This window comes from Penicillium verrucosum (assembly GCF_028828655.1).
Source record: "Penicillium verrucosum strain IBT 35672 chromosome Unknown utg000004l_segment0_segment0, whole genome shotgun sequence".
Taxonomy (NCBI): Eukaryota; Fungi; Ascomycota; class Eurotiomycetes; order Eurotiales; family Aspergillaceae; genus Penicillium; species Penicillium verrucosum.
In genome coordinates this window covers 2,245,251-2,263,209 of record NW_026643213.1, presented here as the reverse complement: position 1 = coordinate 2,263,209, position 17,959 = coordinate 2,245,251, and the positions used below count along the sequence as shown (strand labels likewise).

The following is a 17,959-nucleotide window of genomic DNA, read 5'->3' as shown; positions in this document are numbered from 1 at the left end:
GAACTCATCATTAGAACATAAACGAGTAGATGAATACCAAAATCGTGGCTACGGTGGCAACCGTATATTCAAGCTCGAACCAAGCGGCCTGGCCACCGAAGGCGATCTTTTTACTCTGCTTGGTCGGGTGCGCCACACCAGTCTTAGGGTCGCGGGTCAAAAGTTCCTCACGGTCTGGCATCCGGGGAGGATCGATCGCATAGGAGACCGGGGTCCACAGCGAAGAGCAGATGAAAAGGAAGGTAAGCGGGGGCCAGAAAGCGTGAGTGATGAGGCAGAGGATGATATCTCGGAAGCCCGAGTTCTGGGCCCAGCAGCGGTAAGAGGAGATGACAACTCCGACGAGGGTGACGTAGACGAAGGCAAGGTGGAAGCTGGCCATGTAGTTGAGCAGGATCACGCGCAGACGGACGAACATGTTCTTAGACTTCTTTGGGTCGCGCTCGTTCAGAGTGGAGCCCAGAGAACCCGTTGGCTTGAAGGCTTGGGTTTGACCGCCCAGCCAGGTGGGCAGGAGGAAGGAGCGCACAATGCAAAGAGCGATGTAGGGCGACATCCAAAGTTGATAACGGGAGCCTCGTTGACCGGTGTGATAGCCTGCCGGGATGAACAGGGCCAGCTCACAGAGACGGTTGGAGATGGTTGCGGCGAAGCAGGACCAGATCAGCCAGCGGAGTTGCTCTTCAGTCGCGAAGGCGACCAGACGCTTGCCCCACAAGAGGATGATCGGGATGGCAAAGAGGGAAAGGGTCAGCAGGAGGGTGTAGACACTGAGGGTTGCGTAGAGGAAGCCAGAGAAACGCTGAGCAAAGGTCATCTGTCGAACGGCATCACCCCAGAGGCAGAACTTCAGCTTGGCAGCTGTGTCGACGGTTCCAATTGCCCACCGCGTACGCTGCTTGAGATGTCCACCAAAGTCTTCCGGCACGGTACCAAATTGAAGAGCCTCGTGAATGTATGCGGTTCTCCATCCTTTGCCAAGCATGAGTGTCGAGGTCGCGACATCTTCAGCCAAAGAACCAAGCGGGAAGTTGCCAATCTCTTCGAGAGCCTCGCGTCGAACGACGTAACCGGATCCAGTGCACCAAGCCACACCGAGTGCATCCTTGATCGGCTCAATAACATGCACGAAGAAATCCAGACTCTGGGCCAGCGGATCGGATGCAGGGGTGTTGTAGAAAAGTTGGGGCGGACATGCAAGGGCCATTTTGGGATCCACCAACAAGTGGGGAAGGATCGCGCGAAGCCAGTCTTGTTCGGGAATCTGCAGATCGTCAGTCAGTACTTCCGTACACAAATTTCAATTTCAATGTGAACTGGGTATTTGTAATTTACCATATCAGCATCCAGGGCGGCCATGAATTGGCCGGCGCCTCCCGGCAAAAGGTTGACTTGATCCAGACCGTAGTTCAGGTTACCTGCCTTGAAGTGGTGGGGCTTTCCGGGGATCTTTTCACGAGCCATGTAAATGACGTTGGGGTGGTTCACGGCGAGTTCGTTGCAGGCTGCCTCGAGGGTGGGGGATTTGGCGTCATCTAGAATGATGACCCTCATCTGGTCGCGGGGGTAGTCCTGGTCACACGCACCACGGACGGTATCGATCACAACCTCGTCGTCCTCTCCACAGCAAGTGATAAACACATCCACCGTAGGACATTCATTGCCGGTCAATCTTAGCTTGGCACGGCCTCTCTTCTTCAAAGCCATCATAGTCCAGCAGTTGTGCATGAGGGAGGGGATCGCAACAGTGATTTCGATGGCCACAAAGATCCAAGCTCCAGAGTATGAGACGTGGGCAATGTTTTGAGCCATAATAATGCAGGCTATTCTCAGACCAAGGTAGAACAAGTAGATTGCAGTGTTGGCCAATGTGAGAAAGGGTACGAGGAAAAACACCCATCTCTTCCACCCTTTCCATGTTTCCGCATCATCGCGGTCATGAATGCGAGCAATGGATCCGGATTTGACCCAATCCTTTTCAAATGCTGGAGGAGCAGGTGAGGTCACTAGAGGAGCCAAACTCTGGTGACTTTCCTGGACTCCATTGTTTTGATACTGTACGGGGAGAACTTGTTAGGCCGTGATCTATACCGAGAATAGAGAGCACAGAGAAAAGATCGGTACTTACTAGAGTTGGCGAAGCGGACCGGGAGTCATACGGCGTCCGCGTGTCCCAATCAGAGTGACCCGACATTCGAGCGGTGGGTTGAAGCCAAATAGGTTGGCCGTATTCATCGGTAGGGAAATGACCCGGTCTGACTGGAGTAAGAGGCCTTGGTGAGACTGGTGAGGGCGAGAAAGGCTCTGGATGTTCAAAGCTGTTGTTTGTATGAAAGCCGCTTCGATAGGTATTCAGCTCTACCTTTTCGTCCTGATCGTCAGGACCATGTCGTCTGTCCATTTCGAGACCAAAAGTTATAGATTATGTAAAGTCAAAAGCTGAGGAATGTGGGATATTGAGGACGTTGAAAACGTTGAAAACGAGTGTGATCAGCCCAAAGAGCTGGAATGGAAGAATGGAAGAGAAAAGTCTCACATTCGTAGAAGTATTTTAGCGCACGGTACCGGCGATCTCAAAGGGACCAGATTGTTAAGCCCTGAGGCTAGTGCGGCCAAGGACCGAGGGTGCATGACCGCTTTGGGATAGTCGCGAGCAAAAATAGATTTTTATGTTTTTTCAATTTTCTTTTCAACGTAATGTTTCACTTCTAACAGTGGTTACAGTGGTTTCTTACGCAATGTACCTGATTTGGTCAGTATTTGCTGGTTGCATCAAGCGGGTCTTGGGTCTTGGTCTTGGTCTTGGTTTTGGTTTTGGTCTTTGTCTTTGTCTTCTCTTATTTTTTGTATATTTCAGTAATATTACAAATTTCCATTTTCAATTTCCAAAGTTCAAAATTGCCACCTAATCGGACCAATCATAATATACCAATAAATGAAAGTTTCCCCATCAGGTACATGATGTGGTTCTGTACCTGATCTGTACCTGAATTCTCGTAATGTTCAACTGCAAAGTGAATGTACGGGGAGGTATATGAGCACACCATTACCACGCTAACCTTTTTCTTTTTTTCTTTTTCTTTTTTTTTTTTAAAAAAAAAGACCCCACTCAGAACCCTTTTCTTATCAACAAGACTTGTGTGGTCAACGCTTAGTTCCGCTTCGATCGTCCTAAACATACTAACCCGATGCATCTCCCCCAATCCACCCATCCACTCATCCACATATTGTGTGGGATGTGATACCGAGATTTCGCCTTTGCTATTCGCTGTTCAACTTGCTTGTCGTTTTTTTTTTTTTTTTTCTTTCTTTTTTCCCCTTCTTCGAGTTGCTTATCATTTCACTTACTCACTATCGTTAATTTCTTTGCTTTATACCACCTGCGTTTAATCATGGTCTTTGGAATAGGACTGATTGTCAATACGGTCCTTGTGGCCATCCCAGTCGGGGGAAGCGTTGGAGCTCTTATGGGAATTGACGCCCACCGAGCCGCTACAGGTCAGAAGCCTCTATTCACCGGGGGGAGCACCAACGATGGCACCGAATCCGGTGGCGGCGGTAGCGACAGCACTGGCGGTGGCGGTGGTCATGACACTGTCACGAACAACGGCATACAGAACACCCAATACTGTGAACTATCTTGGGGAATAACCCCACCGTCAAAGACTGAGCAATACACCCGTAAGTATCCTCGAACTACCAGCCCAGGTGCTGTTGACCCCTAAACAAAGACTAACCGAGACTACAGTGAACCCCAATCAATGGGGTGTGAAAAAGGATACGACAGGAAACGGGCTGTGCATGAATGTATGCATTGAACATACCCATCTATACTTTTCCTAAGGGCGTACTAATGTGACATCTTAACTTAGGTCACAACGTTAGTCAACCAGACTTATGCAGCCCAGACTGCTCCCGAGTTCTCCATCACCTGGCAATTCGACCCTGGCCCTCAGACTGCGCCTGTCCACGGATACCCGAATATTCGCGTCGACGATGTGTTGCCAAAGGAAATGGATAAGATCACAGAGTTGTATCTTGACCTGCATTGGACATATGGAGTGGGTGACACCCCTGCTGCGTCAACAGATGTACAAGCGTTGACAGACGAAAACCTTGCCACAAACGTCGCCATTGATATGTTCTTGGACACCGATGCCGACAAAGCCAAGAATGGAACTGAGGCGAAATTCGAGGTCATGGTTTGGTTCTGGATGTCAAACGAGGAGGCCCAGCCTCTTGGATGGGGGAAACCAGGAATCAAGAGGACCGTGGGAGGAACGACCTTGTGAGTGGAGAGTTGAAACTTGTTTGTAACTGACATAGCCCTGCATACGCTAACATCTATTTTCATCAGCACGCTTTACGAGGGTGAAAATGACAACGGACAATATGTCTTGTCCTGGGTTCCGGAAACGATCGTCGAGAAGTTCACTGGAGACATTTACCCTCTCATTACCGATCTGTATAACTTGGAAGGAAGTGACTACCCGGCCAAGGATGACTATCTTGGCAGTCTCAGTTTCGGAACAGAAACCTACTCTGTGAACAAGAATGTCACATTCTGGGCCGAGCAGTACAAGATCGACATCAGGAGCTAAGGACGAAGGAGTATAGTATATTGTATGATTATGAGCATGTATTTTCCGGCATTTTCTATTCACATATTCACGTCAACACACATCAAGCGTTATACATCATGTCAGTTCTGAATCTTCATTGTCTTATCTTCGTTACTTGAGCTCGATACTTAAGCTCGGATTACTCCGGGCCTCGTCAATTATTTGCCCAGCATTCAACCTCTGAAAATGAGGAAGAATTATCCCACTCTTCCAAATCTCCTTTTAGATTAGGAATCTGATCATTCAAGTTAAGCTGATTTCGATATCCCGAGTTCAGTTACCTGTAATGAGAACGCGCGCATGTCAAACTCGGCCAGTTTCCGAGATTCGTGATTTCTCCGCAAGATGAAGCGGCAGGTGCAGGTATGCGCAGATGACACCATCAGACGTGATAATCGTCGCATCTTCCATTATCAAGGCTTGCAACTAGCCAGCAGAACATGCAAGAAATATAAGAATACCCGCAAGCAATGGATGATTGCTATCATAGACACTGGGTTAACTCTGGATTCTCGATTTCAGCTGTCCACCCTGTACGAGCTTCAAGCAACCCGAATACTCGAATATGGAGCATTCAAATGCAATTGATACCAAGTCGGTTCATGAAGTATCTGATCATGGAGTACAATCCAATCCTGAGTCACCAGATGGGCTATGGCTCCGATTCCTTACCTATATCAAATGGTATCCCAAGGGCATGTCACACCTAGAGAAAAAGCTGGTCCTCAAACTGGATATCATGATCTTAATCTTTGGCTGCCTTTCATTCTTCACCAAATACCTTGACCAACAAGCGACCACCAATGCCTATGTATCGTTAGTCGGCAATACCCTCAGTAACTATAGCAGACAACTCCGGTGACTAACAACCTATCATAGAGGCATGGAAGAAGACCTGAATCTGCATGGCAATGAATTGAACTTCATGACAGCGGTATTCTGGGCTTCGTATTGCACCTCCATGATACCAGCCTGCTACTGGTTAACGCGCACGCGAATCAACATCGCGCTGCCAACCCTAGAAATCGGATGGGGACTCTCCACATTCGGCTGTGCTTGGGCCCAAAATCTGAATACGATATACGCAATGCGCTTCTTCCGTCATCTATGTCATCGGGTCGTGGTATAAACCCGGCGAAGTGACGCGTCGGGTTGCGCTTTTCTTTGTCGCTTCTCCACTTGGGACTATGTTCGCGGGCTATTTGCAGGCTGCTGCTTATACAAATTTGGAGGGGAGACGTGGATTGCCTGGATGGAGGTATTTGATTCTAATTATATATTAAAGATTTTGGCACTGGCCTGTTGGTACCAGCGAATATATTATTTTCCCAGATGTTCCTCATCGCCCAAAGCCACGGTTCCTAACAGCGACCGAGCATAATATTGCCAACATTCGTCTGAAAGGTCTAACAGCACGAAGCGAATTAAAGGTCTCTTCAAGCGAGTCTTTGGACGATGGCATTGGTATGTCTTTGTCGTGCATTGGACTTTAATGGACCAGAGCTTCACACCATACTCGACACCCTTTAGTCTATATCTCAAGGCTAAACCTGAAATTTACTCCGTCTCACGGGTGAACACCTTACCGACGATCGCAACGGCGCTGTCTGTGGTAGCAGCGCTAGTAGCGGGCGTTGCCGCGGATCGTCTGCGAAATTTCTGGATTCCTTCTGTTGCGACCAGCATTCCTGTCCTGATTGGTGTGATTTTGCTTGTTGACTACAATGTTGGGGAAACGGGAAGGCTAGTCGGATTTATCCTCACAAGATTCGAAGGCGGTATGTGGATAGGCTTCTAGTCTTATTTGTTGTCTTTTATATTAAAAAATGTCTTGGATATTAACTTTATCACAGCAATTAGTTCGCTCAGTACGGAGTATGAGTTGGGCGACTATCACCATGGCTAATGATGCGTCGAAGTGCCGAAGCTAGAGAACACCATCTGCCGTCTTTTCAATGTCTTGGCATCAAGCACGACATCTCGGGGGATCCACCTTTGATCCAATTTTTTTTTAGATATCTTCTTCTGATCCTTGTTCTTTCTTCTTTTTCTACTGTCTTCAATATATAAACAAAAGGGTATCTCAAGAGGGCATACATTTAACCATGGCCCCTCCCATTGAGCCAGAAGTTACTTCTGAGACCCATGATGACTCTCAGACTATCACCCGGTCTCGGTCGTCTTGGTACCGCTCCATTCCCTTCCAAATTGCCGTTGCTAGTGGTGTCTCGTTCACCGCACCTGGAATGTGGGATGCACTGAACAACCTCGGAGCAGGTGGTGCAGCTGAGCCCTACGCCGTCTCCGCGGCCAATGCTCTGGTCTACGGATTGTTTGCCATTGTTTGTGTCGCCGCTGGTGCAATCAACAACCGTATTGGTCTTCGGTACGGTCTGGTTCTTGGCGCAATTGGTTACCCGATCTACGGTGCTGGCCTGTACACTAACAACTACCACCCTACGACATGGTTCATGCTCTTCGGCTCCGCGCTCTGCGGTATCTCAGCTGGGTTTTTCTGGGCTGCCGAGGCCGCAATTATCATTGGTTATCCTAGTCCCAAGGAGCGCGCTTTCTATATTGCTATCTGGCAGACTGCCAAGTCTTCCGGTCCGATTGTCGGCGGTGCAATCAGTCTGGGTCTGAATGCACAGGGCTCCAAAAAGGGAACGGTCAGCGCTTCGACTTACATCGTCTTCATTGTCATCATGTGTCTCGGTCTGCCGATTTCTCTCCTGCTCAGTCCTGCCGAGAAGGTGCAACGCAAGGACCACTCTCTTGTGGTTGTCGACAAGAAAGAAACCTGGTCCAAGGAATTCAAGGCTGCCTTTTCTCTGATCTTCACTCGCCGTGTTCTCCTTCTCCTCCCTGCCTTCTTCATCAGCTACTTCTACAACGGCTTCCAGAGCACGTTCCTGACCACCTACTTCACCGTTCGATCTCGCGCATTCTCATCGTTCCTCACCAATTTCGCCGGAATCGCATCTTCGTTCATCTGGGCCGCCCTACTCGACCGCCAATCCATCTTTATCAAGACCCGCGCCAGAATCGCTTTCTGCTCCATCATTACCCTGATCATCGGCACATGGATCTGGGCTACCGTCCTGCAGAAACAGTACTACGACGCATCCGAACCCCCGATGTTCGACTGGTTCACAAGCGGTTTCAACAAGGCCTATGCGCTCGTCTTCTTCTGGAACTTCAGTGGCCAAGCCTTCCAACAGTTCCTCTACTGGCTGGTTGGCCAGTACAGCACCGACATCTCATCTTTGTCCTACCACTGTGGAATCCTGCGTGGATTCGAAGCTCTGGGACAAACCGTTGCATGGGCCATGCAGACCGAAGGTGGTGCCAACCATTTCATCAGCATCGGTCTGAACTTTGGAATCACTGTTCTTGCCTTCGTCCCCACGTGGATTGTTCTGTCTGAATTGGAACACAGCCACGAGGTGCAGGTCACCGTGGAGGACGTCGCGCCCAAGACAGTCGGCGAGTCAACAGCCTGAGCTCGTCACTCGAATTGAGTCTTTTGATTCTTCGATTTGCATGGTTCTCCGGATTCAACCCGGGAACCCACGTTATATTATTTTAATGATAGATAAGATACCCCCCCGCATGCTCTCACTCAACGCCGAGCATTATGTATAAAAATGTTAGAGAACTATAGAACCTTTCCACAGTCAATACTGGGAAATGGACCTCAGCCGATTGGCTATTTTGACTTGAGCTTTCTCCAAGGACTTTTGTAACGTACTCATTATTAAATCGGGATCACCTTTTAAGTTAAGCGAGTATAGAGCTATTGAGACCTAGAATACTCCAATGTGTTTGGGGATATTCTTTTAGATGCCTTTTAGATGTACGCGAAGACGGTAAAAAGCATAAACTGTATAGATGACCTTTCTATATATATAATTAGGTATACATATGAGAATCAATCCAACTAGATGATGGATATCGGGCAGTTCGAATTAAATTTGTTTCTAACATACAACATCAGAGTAGAAACATAAATATTGAGGATTTATGTGGTTGTTCATAACTTATACATATACACCAATCAGAATCAGAATACCTAGGTAGGCGAGTGACCCGCATCCCAACCTCAGGTTTCTAGATAGTTATTTAGTAATTTTCCGAATGATCTGATAGACGTATAATATCACGTACGGTGGCAATACCTCGGAAGACTACAACATATGGATGAACTGTTTTAGATCGGAGCGACTATTTTTAGCAAACCCACACGGGCCAACGGTCCGCAGATGACTCAACAAGAAGATCCCAAGAAGATCCCGAGGTTGATGAACACATGTATTATCTTTTTGGGCTCTATACAATATTGTATTCAGAAGGGTATGCCGAGGGAAGTAGTGATTATGTGATACATTATTGTACGTTATTGTATATATTGCTAACTAATATACTCCGTAGTATTTCAATTTTCATTCGCCACCAAAGTGTTTTAAGGTTTGCACAATGTAAAAAGCGTTCATAAGGAATACATAGGATATACACCACGGCATATGATACATATAATACCCAAAATCAGACCAATTGGAATAGCCCGGATGATCTGCATCACGCGTAATTCTGATTTTCTAGAATGGCTGGGAATAAAAAAAGTAAAAAGTGAGACTTTTAATAGATGAAGGCATAAGTATGAATGTCCAGGTTGGGTTTATATCAAGATCAATTGTTCCACAGAACCCTAGTTAGAAGATTAAGAATATCTGACAATTAACCTACAGTATACATATACAATATATACACATACAATATATAACTACACCTACAGCATTATTGTATAGTTATGTCTTCCCATTTCCCATTCTGGGCCCCCGGAGGAACATCACCAATCGCAGGATAGAACTGAATTGTTGTACCATGGAGGAATAGACATTTAGCGAGATTGTTTTTTTTTTTTTTATATGGATATTCTAAATATTCTTAATATTCTGAAGAAACGAAATAAGCTAAATAGAAATTGGACATAAAAAAAAAATTAAAAAAAAAAAGAAGAATGAAAAAAAAAAAAAAGGAGCCACAGAGAAAAAGAGAGTACGTACTCGGTGACTTGGAAGTACCTGGAAGCCTTGGGGTTGCGTGGTCCCGATAAAAACCATTCCATTTCCCTTTTCTTCATTTTCTTCATTTTCTTCATTTTCTTCATTTCTGCAATTCTTGAAATTCTACAATTCTTGCAATTCAGGTCAATTTCTATTGCCTCTTGTACTCTTGTACTATTGTAATTCATTTGCTCTCCTTGCTCCACTCTTTGATACTTCACATCTCGCATTTTACCCCAACCACTTGGCCAAGCACCCTCAAACCACCCTCAAATCACTCCTAGTCACCCTGTCACCCAGTCACACTCAGTTAGCCTCCATTTATTTCACCGTGTCGATTATATCCTACTGTTGACCAGCCTTACTCCCTGACGTGTCTCAAATTGCAAACGCGCGGAATTGTTATCGCCCCTCTTGGCAATTCCTACCTCCACCTACGCTCCACTCCAGCGGTAGGCAGATCACAACCGTTTCAGACCTGCCTTGAATCTCGGACGCTAAAAAGTACGGTGGGAACTCTTAATAAAAATGGACACCCCCAAATCTCCCACCTCTCCTAAAAGGAGTCGTGGATTCAGTGTCAAGTCCGACAGATCAGACAAATCCGGGTCAACAGGCCATAAACGTGGAGTATCTGAGTCTTCAGAAGAGAAAGCTCGTCGCAATCTACACACCAAAGCAGATCCACTCGTCGCCATGAATGAGCTTCAGCCTAGTACGTCCAGTTGAGAGAGGTTGGGCCTTGATTCTGGCCCGGTCGCATTCCTTCCCATTTCACTTCAACTGACATTTCAACAGTGGCCGTTGCGTTGGAAAAGTCAAATTTAGGCTCCCTGCGAGAAATTGAATTCAAAGATCAGTTTGGGAATGTCATCAGTTCGTATTCACTCACAATCTTTCATTCCTGGGGGCTATTTTGCTAACCCTTGCTTCCTCCTAGCCGATCCCGACCTGTCAAATCCCACTCGACCACGTTTGGAGCGCCCCTTGGATACAATTCGATCGTTTGAGGCAGCCATCAACGGCTCATACAATAATAACCGTGCGTCATATGTTAAAACAGGTATTCCTTTTTGTTTTCTTGGCAATTCCTTGTGAAAAATCAGGAATACGGGAATAGGGACTGATTTCTTTGATAGATGATGCCGCATCACAGATGGGCGACTTCAGCCGACGAACCAGCTACTATGGAGGTATGTTTTATGTGATTGCTCGCTTGCATTGATTGCATCTAATCCTTTCGTCGATAGGTCAAAACACTGGTCCTTCAAACAGAAACTACGAACAAAGCAATCACTACGGCCAAACACAATCGCGACCAGACAGCATCGTGAACGCATACCAAAACACACCTTTATCACCCGAAAACCCGAACCCTTACGCCCAGAGCGGATATAATCAGGGTGGATATAGCCAAAACAGCAGAAGACGCCCATCCCACCATCCCCGAGGATCACCCTCAGCACCCCTCACCCCGTCCGAGGGCTACCCAAACATGCCCGGCAGCTCACAATACGGCTACCAACGGTCCCGTGACAATGTGGCTGCCATGTCACACATTAGTTCTGGCTACACAGACCCCTACGGCCAGTCTACAGACCCCAGCTCGATGAACAGCTCCAACGATCAATTGCAGCAGCAGGTTCTGCAGCAACAGCGTCTTGATGGACGTGCTCAAGTCGAGCATGGTTTCAATTTCAACTCACCCCAGATCCCCCAGCCCTTCAGTGACTCGAGCTGGGGTGGACCTGCTGGAGGTGCTCCGACTCCCACGGGGGCTGGGCCTGCACAACCGACTCCACAAAAGAGGGTGAACCAACCTCCGGCTCCGCCGAAACAGGAGAAGAGGAAGAGCTGGTTCAAACGCCGGTTCAGCAAAGATTAAATAAATCCGAGTGTCTTGAGTGAGATGTGACTAAGATGAACAATGCTTGATACTGATACTGTATCTGGACACTTCATTTCAAGCTGCATGATCCTTTTTTTTTTCTTCTTTTTTTTCCGGGTTGTGCAGACTGGCGTTTTTCATTTTGTATGGCACCGGATATGGATATGCGAGATGTGCTATTGTTTTTGCTTTTTCATGGCTAGTTGTTTCAATTGCATGCTGTAATGAGGTTATGATACATGGACACTTGGGAGACGTCATGAGTTTGTTTCTTCACTTTTTGTTTATTATTCATATCGATCTGTATCTATTCTACCTATCCTATCCCTCCTAGGATATCCCTCACATTTCCTTATTGTTCTCCATATGCATATACCTGTAGGTACAAACACCTATCCATACCTAAGTATAAGATCCACCCTTAAAGAGGTGAATGATAATCGACAATAGGAAAACAAAACCAGAGAATAAATTGAGGGGGAATCCATATAGTAGTCCCCTAAATTGATACCACTCACCCGCCATCACCACCGCACCAGAGAAATGGGAATCACGAAAGAACCAAGTGTAAAAAGCACCACCCCAATTTCTACTTCCGCCCCAGCAACTTATACTTCAACTTATCAGCCAACCCCTCATGCGCAACCTTCTTCTTCTCCTTCTCCTTGAGCGTAGCCTCGTCAAGATGAACATTCCCCTGTCCACCACGCTACCCCCAAAAAATGAAGTCAGCCATAGTGTCTGGGAAAATAAAATGCGCCTGAAAATCCAAAATCGGGTAAAGGGGTGGGATAAAAAGTAAAAAAGAACAAAGGGGAAATCCATAGGAAAAATTAAAGAAGATTCGGAAAAATAGGTATTCAACATAACGAAAGAGCTCTATTCTCACCCCGGTATGGTACACCTCATCTGTAGAGTCGCGGACAGCAAGCTCAGGTATCATCTCGACGTCATGGGGCGCCCTGGACGACGGACGGACCATTGGTGAAGCGATATTTCCTGCGCCGCCTCGCTGGTGAAGTTTCATGCGTCAGTGGGAGTTGGGTTAGGTCATTGGATCCTTAGATCCTTGGGTCTGGGGTTGGGGTTGGTAGGGTGAGAAATTGTAGTTATACTCACGCCGGCAGAGTAAGCGCCATCACCTTGGTCGCCGTATGGGCCTTCACGAACGATCTCGCCATCGACGTATCTATTGATGAGTTTGGGTTAGTTATGTGTCGCCTGTGCGAGCGACTCGTTCGGACATATGTTGTACTTACTCGGTTGTGTCATGGCCGATGTTTCCTTGACCTAGTTTTGGAGCTTGTTGGTTGGTTGTCTTGGGAATAGAGGGGATATCGCGAATTGCGATTAGGGTTGGGGGTTTAGAATTTAGGTGGGTTTATTACCTCCTCGGCCGTGAGAGACCATTGGTGCCTCGGATTCCTTTGTTTTATTTTTCTCGAGCATGGTTGTTGACTGGTTTTTGTTAGACATTGGTTCTTGTCGGTGGGGTGGTTGTAGGTGAAATGGGTTGTAAGTAGATGCGAATGGAAGAGGATTGGGGTAGGTGGGCAGGTATTTATTGATGATGGGGCGATGGATGCAGGTACAAGATGTGATGGCGGGGATATCCACGTGTTGGGGTGTAACTGTGAGCTTACTGTTTCTTTTGGGTCTCGAAATGGGCTTAAGATGTACAGGAGGGGGGTTATAAGATAAGTGAATTTTGGGGGATCTAGATGTATTAAGTATAACCCACCCACTTGATGGGATCGGGGGAGCTAGTCCGTAGATAATACTGAGATTCCGAGCCAATATGTTCCTTAATCTCGATCGTTCTCTATCTATGATCTATGTTGTATATCGTTCAGATGTTGTTATTCAACGACATTGAACATTTATATTCGCAGAACTACATTTGACGTCGCTGATAAGATAACGGCCTCCGATTGGTGGAGGGGTGACAAACTGCAATTGGCCGATAGCGAACTTGGCGTTTACTTTATGTTGTATATTGTATATCCATATTAAGGGAATATTAAGGGAATAACAGGAGAGGAGAGTATTGTATTGAACTGGTGCAATGATAGAATATTCCTGAGAAAAGACATAAAGATCAGCGTAGCCATGGCCCATATGGTAAAGGATAGAATCATAGAAGCTGCGCATGCTACCCGCGGAATCGGAATCAAACCAGATACGTCCTTAGTTCGTCTTCTTCTTGTCTTCGCCTGAGCCACCTGTGGTAGGAAGGCCCATGAAAATCTTGAATGAATCGTAGCTGTAAGATCAAAGTCAGTATATATCTAGCACACGGACCAAAGGAAAGCGAGATCATACATCATCCATTGGAGACCGGTCTGTACATCGGAGGCTTGTTAGCAGCTGAATTAAACTAGTTGAACATGAGAACAACTCACCAAAGTACCGATCATCACAATACGGACAGGCAGTCCGTTCCACAATCCCCGGAAGCCAATGTCACCATAGATGCGACTCATAGCAGCGCCAAATGCCTCACCCGCCTGTCGATTCGCGTTCAACTTGCTAACCATGACATCTGCAGGGTGCGATACCGCAGCACACAGAATACCAGCGAGGTAACCGCCTGTGAATGCAACGGCAGTCTGGGCGCCCTTGTTGTAGTCGGACTTCTGACCTGGTAGATTGTGGTAGATCATCTCAACAATGGTCTCGAAGGAAGCAAACTTCATCATAGTGTAGGGAACTTGACGGCCCCACAACGGGTAGAGACCCTTGTACAGACTGATTTAAGAGTCAGAAGATAGAGGATTTGACTCAAGAACGAAAGACGATAGACGTCGAACTCACCCAGCAACGCCCTCCTTGGCAACAACGCTTGAGATACCGCTGAAAGTACCTGTGATCTCAGGAGGAATGGTAGTCTGACCGCGGACCTTTACAGACTCGAATGGACACAGCGCAACATCTGCGATGAGCTCCGCCGAAGCACTTGCTGTCAGGTAGATGGCAGTCTTGAACCGGCTCGCATTTTCCTGGCCGACTAGGTCGCTGTAGAAGACCTTGAAGTATTCGTATCCTCCATACTTGAAAGCTCCTTGGGCCTGTTATAACGGTAATCAGTACGGATACATAAGGAATGTAAAGCTCTACATGTCGCTCAGGCTTACACTGTAGCCGAAGAAGGTAGGGCTCCAGCCCGTGAAAACACCGCGAATACCTTCAGCTGCACGGATGGTACGGAAGGCTTGTAGGTTGCTCTTGTAGAGCTTGGAGTCAACTTGGCGGCGACATTTGATCAGGTCGAGGGGTGTCACGGCAGTGTGGGTAAGACCCTGGTATATATGTGAGTATCTGGTCCATATAGTCCTCACCATTCAGATAAAAGGGGATACGCACACATGCTAGCATTCCACCAAATGTACAAGCTGCATAGTACTTCAGAGAGCCAGGCTGAATCTTGCCGGTCTTCTCCTGAGCCTTCTGGCTTGCAGCATTAAATTCCCGGCTTGCCTCGTGGGCAATGTCGTCGGCCTTGGTTTTCACATCGTCGAGTGCACTCCAAGCTGTGAACGGTCTGTTTTTAGCAGTGGAGCTCTCCTTGGTGCTCATAGAACCTAGAGGATGCTGGGCGGCGAAAGCGTTGATCCAGTTGGGAATCATAGTGTACTTCGGGTGGAGGTGGGTATGAGTGGAGTCGGTTTGGATATGCGGGTGATCTCCACCAAAGGGTGGATTTCCAGTGTCACTGAATGTATTTCCTTTTTAATTGAATCTGTATGAGATCGAATTGGGATGAAATAGAAAGTGACGGAGGGCAGTAAGAGCTCACCAAAGACAATGACGTGTGGGGGTGGTAAGTCTTGGCGGTAGGCGCTTCCAACCTTGGTTTACAGTATGTTTGAAGAGGAGAGATTACTCTCGATGTGTACTCCATACTCTGTTGGAATTAATACTTGTACTCATGAAACAGCCATCGGAGTTAGGAGTTAATACTTGTACTTCCTCCGTGGCTAGTACTAGTTATATGCACCTGATCACAATCCTCCTGGGGCCAAAAGAGAAACCGGTTTGTATACTTATTTAAGCACATGTGCTTGGAGTCTATAAAGATACACTAAGGGCTATTGTATCATTTCATCATAAATATATAGTTGCCAATGGTGTGGATATCTAGCCTAGATATTCACTCGTGATACTATATAGTACTCTGTAGGGTGAGGATATCGAGATAGGGCTGCCTTAGCTTTGTTTTCTCCTTTTCTTTAGGCCTCATGAGAGAGAGAGATAGAGAGAGCTATATTGAATCAAAAGTAAGAACCTTGGAAGCAAAAATAAAATGGATATGTATGTATGAATCTGATATGCTCCGTGGCCGCAAGCGCTGACCGTAGTGGAGTTAAAGAGATGCCAAGCTTGACATCAAAAAGTCATCTCGCAACGGCTGCGAGCTCTTGATCCTACACAACTTAGGTATACCCTACTGAGAACCCTTACTTCACTTCTCAATATTTACACCTGTGCCAATTCTTCTTCGTCTTCCATCCAACTGTCCTTCTTCTCGACTACACTCCAACCTATCCACTGCCCCTCACCAACCCCTCATCGCGATCACAGCCAGAATGGCATCATACCTGACCGGCAGCGAGGCCTTCACTCGCGAGAAACAAGCCACCCCTGAAATAAGCACATCATCTACAGCAGCCTGGGCTGACAAGTACCGTGGCGTTCGTCTCTCCCAATAACAATCATCCGGACCCCCGAACTAACACAAAACACAGGCAACAATTGAAGATCTCGATCCTCCCCCAGCGCTCTCAATCTCCTCCCATGACCCAATTTCCACAGCCCTAATGGCCGCCTACGAGCGCGACTACACGCACCTCACCGTTATCTCCCCGGCAAAGCGCTCCCTGCTGGGCTACCTTAGCATCCCACGACTACGAGAGCTGCTGCAGAGTGGTGCTGTGAAAGAAAGCGATCCAGTCTCAGCAGCGATGCAGCGGTTTAACCGCAAACGTGGTATCTACCAGGTCATCACGATGGACACGCCGCTCGAGGATCTCGAACAGTTCTTCGAGAGCGAGACGGGACCAAATGGCGAGAAGCGCGAGAAGCAGCAGTTTGCTGTTGTCACTGATTTGGCACGCAAGTTTGTGCTTGGTGTTGCTACCAAGGCGGACTTGGAGGAGTTTGTCAAGCGCAGACCTACCTAAGCTGATAGCCGAGGAGAATGAGAATGGGAATATGTAGACTGGTTTCTGTTTGGCACTGCATATCGGCGTATCTGTCTATACCGAGGGCATGGGTTGAGGTTTTCTTTTTGGTCTCTACCTGCCGTTCCTTCAACATGAACAGCACATTTCTAATATGAGCCTTGACTGTCGGGAATGAAGTGTGGAACTTGGTATCCGAGGAATATCCGGGATATCTAACAGTCAGATGAATAGCTCAATCAATATGTAGTTTTACAATTGAGTTCTTAGATGGTCAAAGTTGTTCCATCCCAGTTATACAAAAAAAAAAAAAGAAACCCCAACCACCCGAAGAATGCCGCAACGCCGAAAACAGTAATTGTGTGATCTGGAATCACCCAGGTCGAGTTTTATCCACTCTACTGGGCTTTCTTTGAATCTGACTTGCTAGCTGCTTGTCTGTCCTCCTGGTCCTCCGTCCAGGCGACATAGATATATGCGAACAAGACCACGTTGGCGGTAACGGCGGCGGTGACTCCGGCGAGTGTCGAGCTCCCTACATAACATCAATTCAATTTAGTATTTGTCAATTGCAAGTTGGGAGGTGGAGAAATACTCACCACTGAAGATTGTATTCACAGTCAGGAAATACATGCCAATGGGGCCAGCGATCATGGCAGCTGTAAAGCCAAGGAGCTTGTATATCACATCTCTAGATATCAAAGCTAATTAGAATGTGTCTTGAAAGATCAACTTAAGCTTCTAAGGCCTATTTATTTATCTTACGCAGGAACAGCTGGGGCCACGTCGGAAGTGCCTTGCGGCGCAGGCTTCGCTGTAACATCGGCATAGGACTGGGTGTGAGGGCGACGGGCAGACATCCTTGTTTTCTCTTGGGGTAACAGTTTTTTTTTTAACAGTTTTTTTTTTTTTTAAAAAAAAAAAAAAAAACAAAAGGTAAAGGTCAAACGGATGTAAAAGGGAAGGCCTATGGTGAGAGAACAAAGGAACTGAAGCTATCGCAATCGCAGGTGCGGAGATAACTTAGTGCCCGCAGTGCCCGCCGTCACATGCTGGGATTTGATTGGTTGAATTGATGTATATCCCATGTGACTGACTCTCTTTGTTTCGTTCGCATTTGGCAAAAGCTACGATCTATTGTTTATTCAATTTAACAAGTTCAATATATTCAATATAGACCTAAGCCTCATTCGACGGTCTTCA

At 46.9% G+C, this 17,959-nt stretch overlaps 9 protein-coding genes across 9 annotated transcripts; 5 read left to right on the top strand and 4 right to left on the bottom strand.

Annotated features, from left to right (window-relative positions):
- Positions 1 to 10: 10 nt before the first annotated feature.
- Positions 11 to 2,401, bottom strand: N7516_010246 (glycosyltransferase family 2 protein; the record flags this gene model as incomplete). Its single annotated transcript, XM_057222965.1, has 3 exons — positions 11 to 1,264; positions 1,336 to 2,055; positions 2,129 to 2,401. 3 exons carry the CDS (start codon positions 2,399 to 2,401, stop codon positions 11 to 13), a joined length of 2,247 nt encoding a protein of 748 aa, XP_057070186.1.
- Positions 2,402 to 3,392: 991 nt separating this feature from the next.
- N7516_010245 (glycoside hydrolase family 12 protein) lies at positions 3,393 to 4,601 on the top strand (the record flags this gene model as incomplete). Its single annotated transcript, XM_057222964.1, has 4 exons — positions 3,393 to 3,681; positions 3,749 to 3,807; positions 3,873 to 4,288; positions 4,358 to 4,601. The coding sequence occupies 4 exons, from the start codon at positions 3,393 to 3,395 to the stop codon at positions 4,599 to 4,601; spliced, it is 1,008 nt and encodes a 335-aa protein (XP_057070185.1).
- A 586-nt stretch (positions 4,602 to 5,187) lies between these two features.
- Positions 5,188 to 6,528, top strand: N7516_010244 (uncharacterized protein; the record flags this gene model as incomplete). Its single annotated transcript, XM_057222963.1, has 4 exons — positions 5,188 to 5,438; positions 5,502 to 5,745; positions 6,043 to 6,400; positions 6,476 to 6,528. 4 exons carry the CDS (start codon positions 5,188 to 5,190, stop codon positions 6,526 to 6,528), a joined length of 906 nt encoding a protein of 301 aa, XP_057070184.1.
- A 199-nt stretch (positions 6,529 to 6,727) lies between these two features.
- N7516_010243 (uncharacterized protein) lies at positions 6,728 to 8,125 on the top strand (the record flags this gene model as incomplete). Its single annotated transcript, XM_057222962.1, has 1 exon — positions 6,728 to 8,125. One exon carries the CDS (start codon positions 6,728 to 6,730, stop codon positions 8,123 to 8,125), a length of 1,398 nt encoding a protein of 465 aa, XP_057070183.1.
- Positions 8,126 to 10,216: 2,091 nt separating this feature from the next.
- N7516_010242 (DUF2406 domain-containing protein) lies at positions 10,217 to 11,573 on the top strand (the record flags this gene model as incomplete). The annotated part of the gene is made up of 5 exons (XM_057222961.1): positions 10,217 to 10,403; positions 10,487 to 10,564; positions 10,629 to 10,751; positions 10,828 to 10,881; positions 10,939 to 11,573. 5 exons carry the CDS (start codon positions 10,217 to 10,219, stop codon positions 11,571 to 11,573), a joined length of 1,077 nt encoding a protein of 358 aa, XP_057070182.1.
- Positions 11,574 to 12,165: 592 nt separating this feature from the next.
- N7516_010241 (DUF3602 domain-containing protein) lies at positions 12,166 to 13,052 on the bottom strand (the record flags this gene model as incomplete). Its single annotated transcript, XM_057222960.1, has 5 exons — positions 12,166 to 12,285; positions 12,466 to 12,588; positions 12,696 to 12,765; positions 12,836 to 12,866; positions 12,965 to 13,052. 5 exons carry the CDS (start codon positions 13,050 to 13,052, stop codon positions 12,166 to 12,168), a joined length of 432 nt encoding a protein of 143 aa, XP_057070181.1.
- Positions 13,053 to 13,763: 711 nt separating this feature from the next.
- N7516_010240 (putative mitochondrial phosphate carrier protein) lies at positions 13,764 to 15,203 on the bottom strand (the record flags this gene model as incomplete). Its single annotated transcript, XM_057222959.1, has 6 exons — positions 13,764 to 13,839; positions 13,899 to 13,918; positions 13,979 to 14,324; positions 14,391 to 14,644; positions 14,711 to 14,875; positions 14,940 to 15,203. The coding sequence occupies 6 exons, from the start codon at positions 15,201 to 15,203 to the stop codon at positions 13,764 to 13,766; spliced, it is 1,125 nt and encodes a 374-aa protein (XP_057070180.1).
- A 959-nt stretch (positions 15,204 to 16,162) lies between these two features.
- Positions 16,163 to 16,756, top strand: N7516_010239 (putative cystathionine beta-synthase (beta-thionase); the record flags this gene model as incomplete). The annotated part of the gene is made up of 2 exons (XM_057222958.1): positions 16,163 to 16,267; positions 16,322 to 16,756. 2 exons carry the CDS (start codon positions 16,163 to 16,165, stop codon positions 16,754 to 16,756), a joined length of 540 nt encoding a protein of 179 aa, XP_057070179.1.
- A 378-nt stretch (positions 16,757 to 17,134) lies between these two features.
- On the bottom strand, positions 17,135 to 17,616 carry N7516_010238 (vacuolar ATPase assembly integral membrane protein VMA21; the record flags this gene model as incomplete). The annotated part of the gene is made up of 3 exons (XM_057222957.1): positions 17,135 to 17,291; positions 17,356 to 17,447; positions 17,522 to 17,616. 3 exons carry the CDS (start codon positions 17,614 to 17,616, stop codon positions 17,155 to 17,157), a joined length of 324 nt encoding a protein of 107 aa, XP_057070178.1. The 3' UTR covers positions 17,135 to 17,154.
- Positions 17,617 to 17,959: the final 343 nt, after the last annotated feature.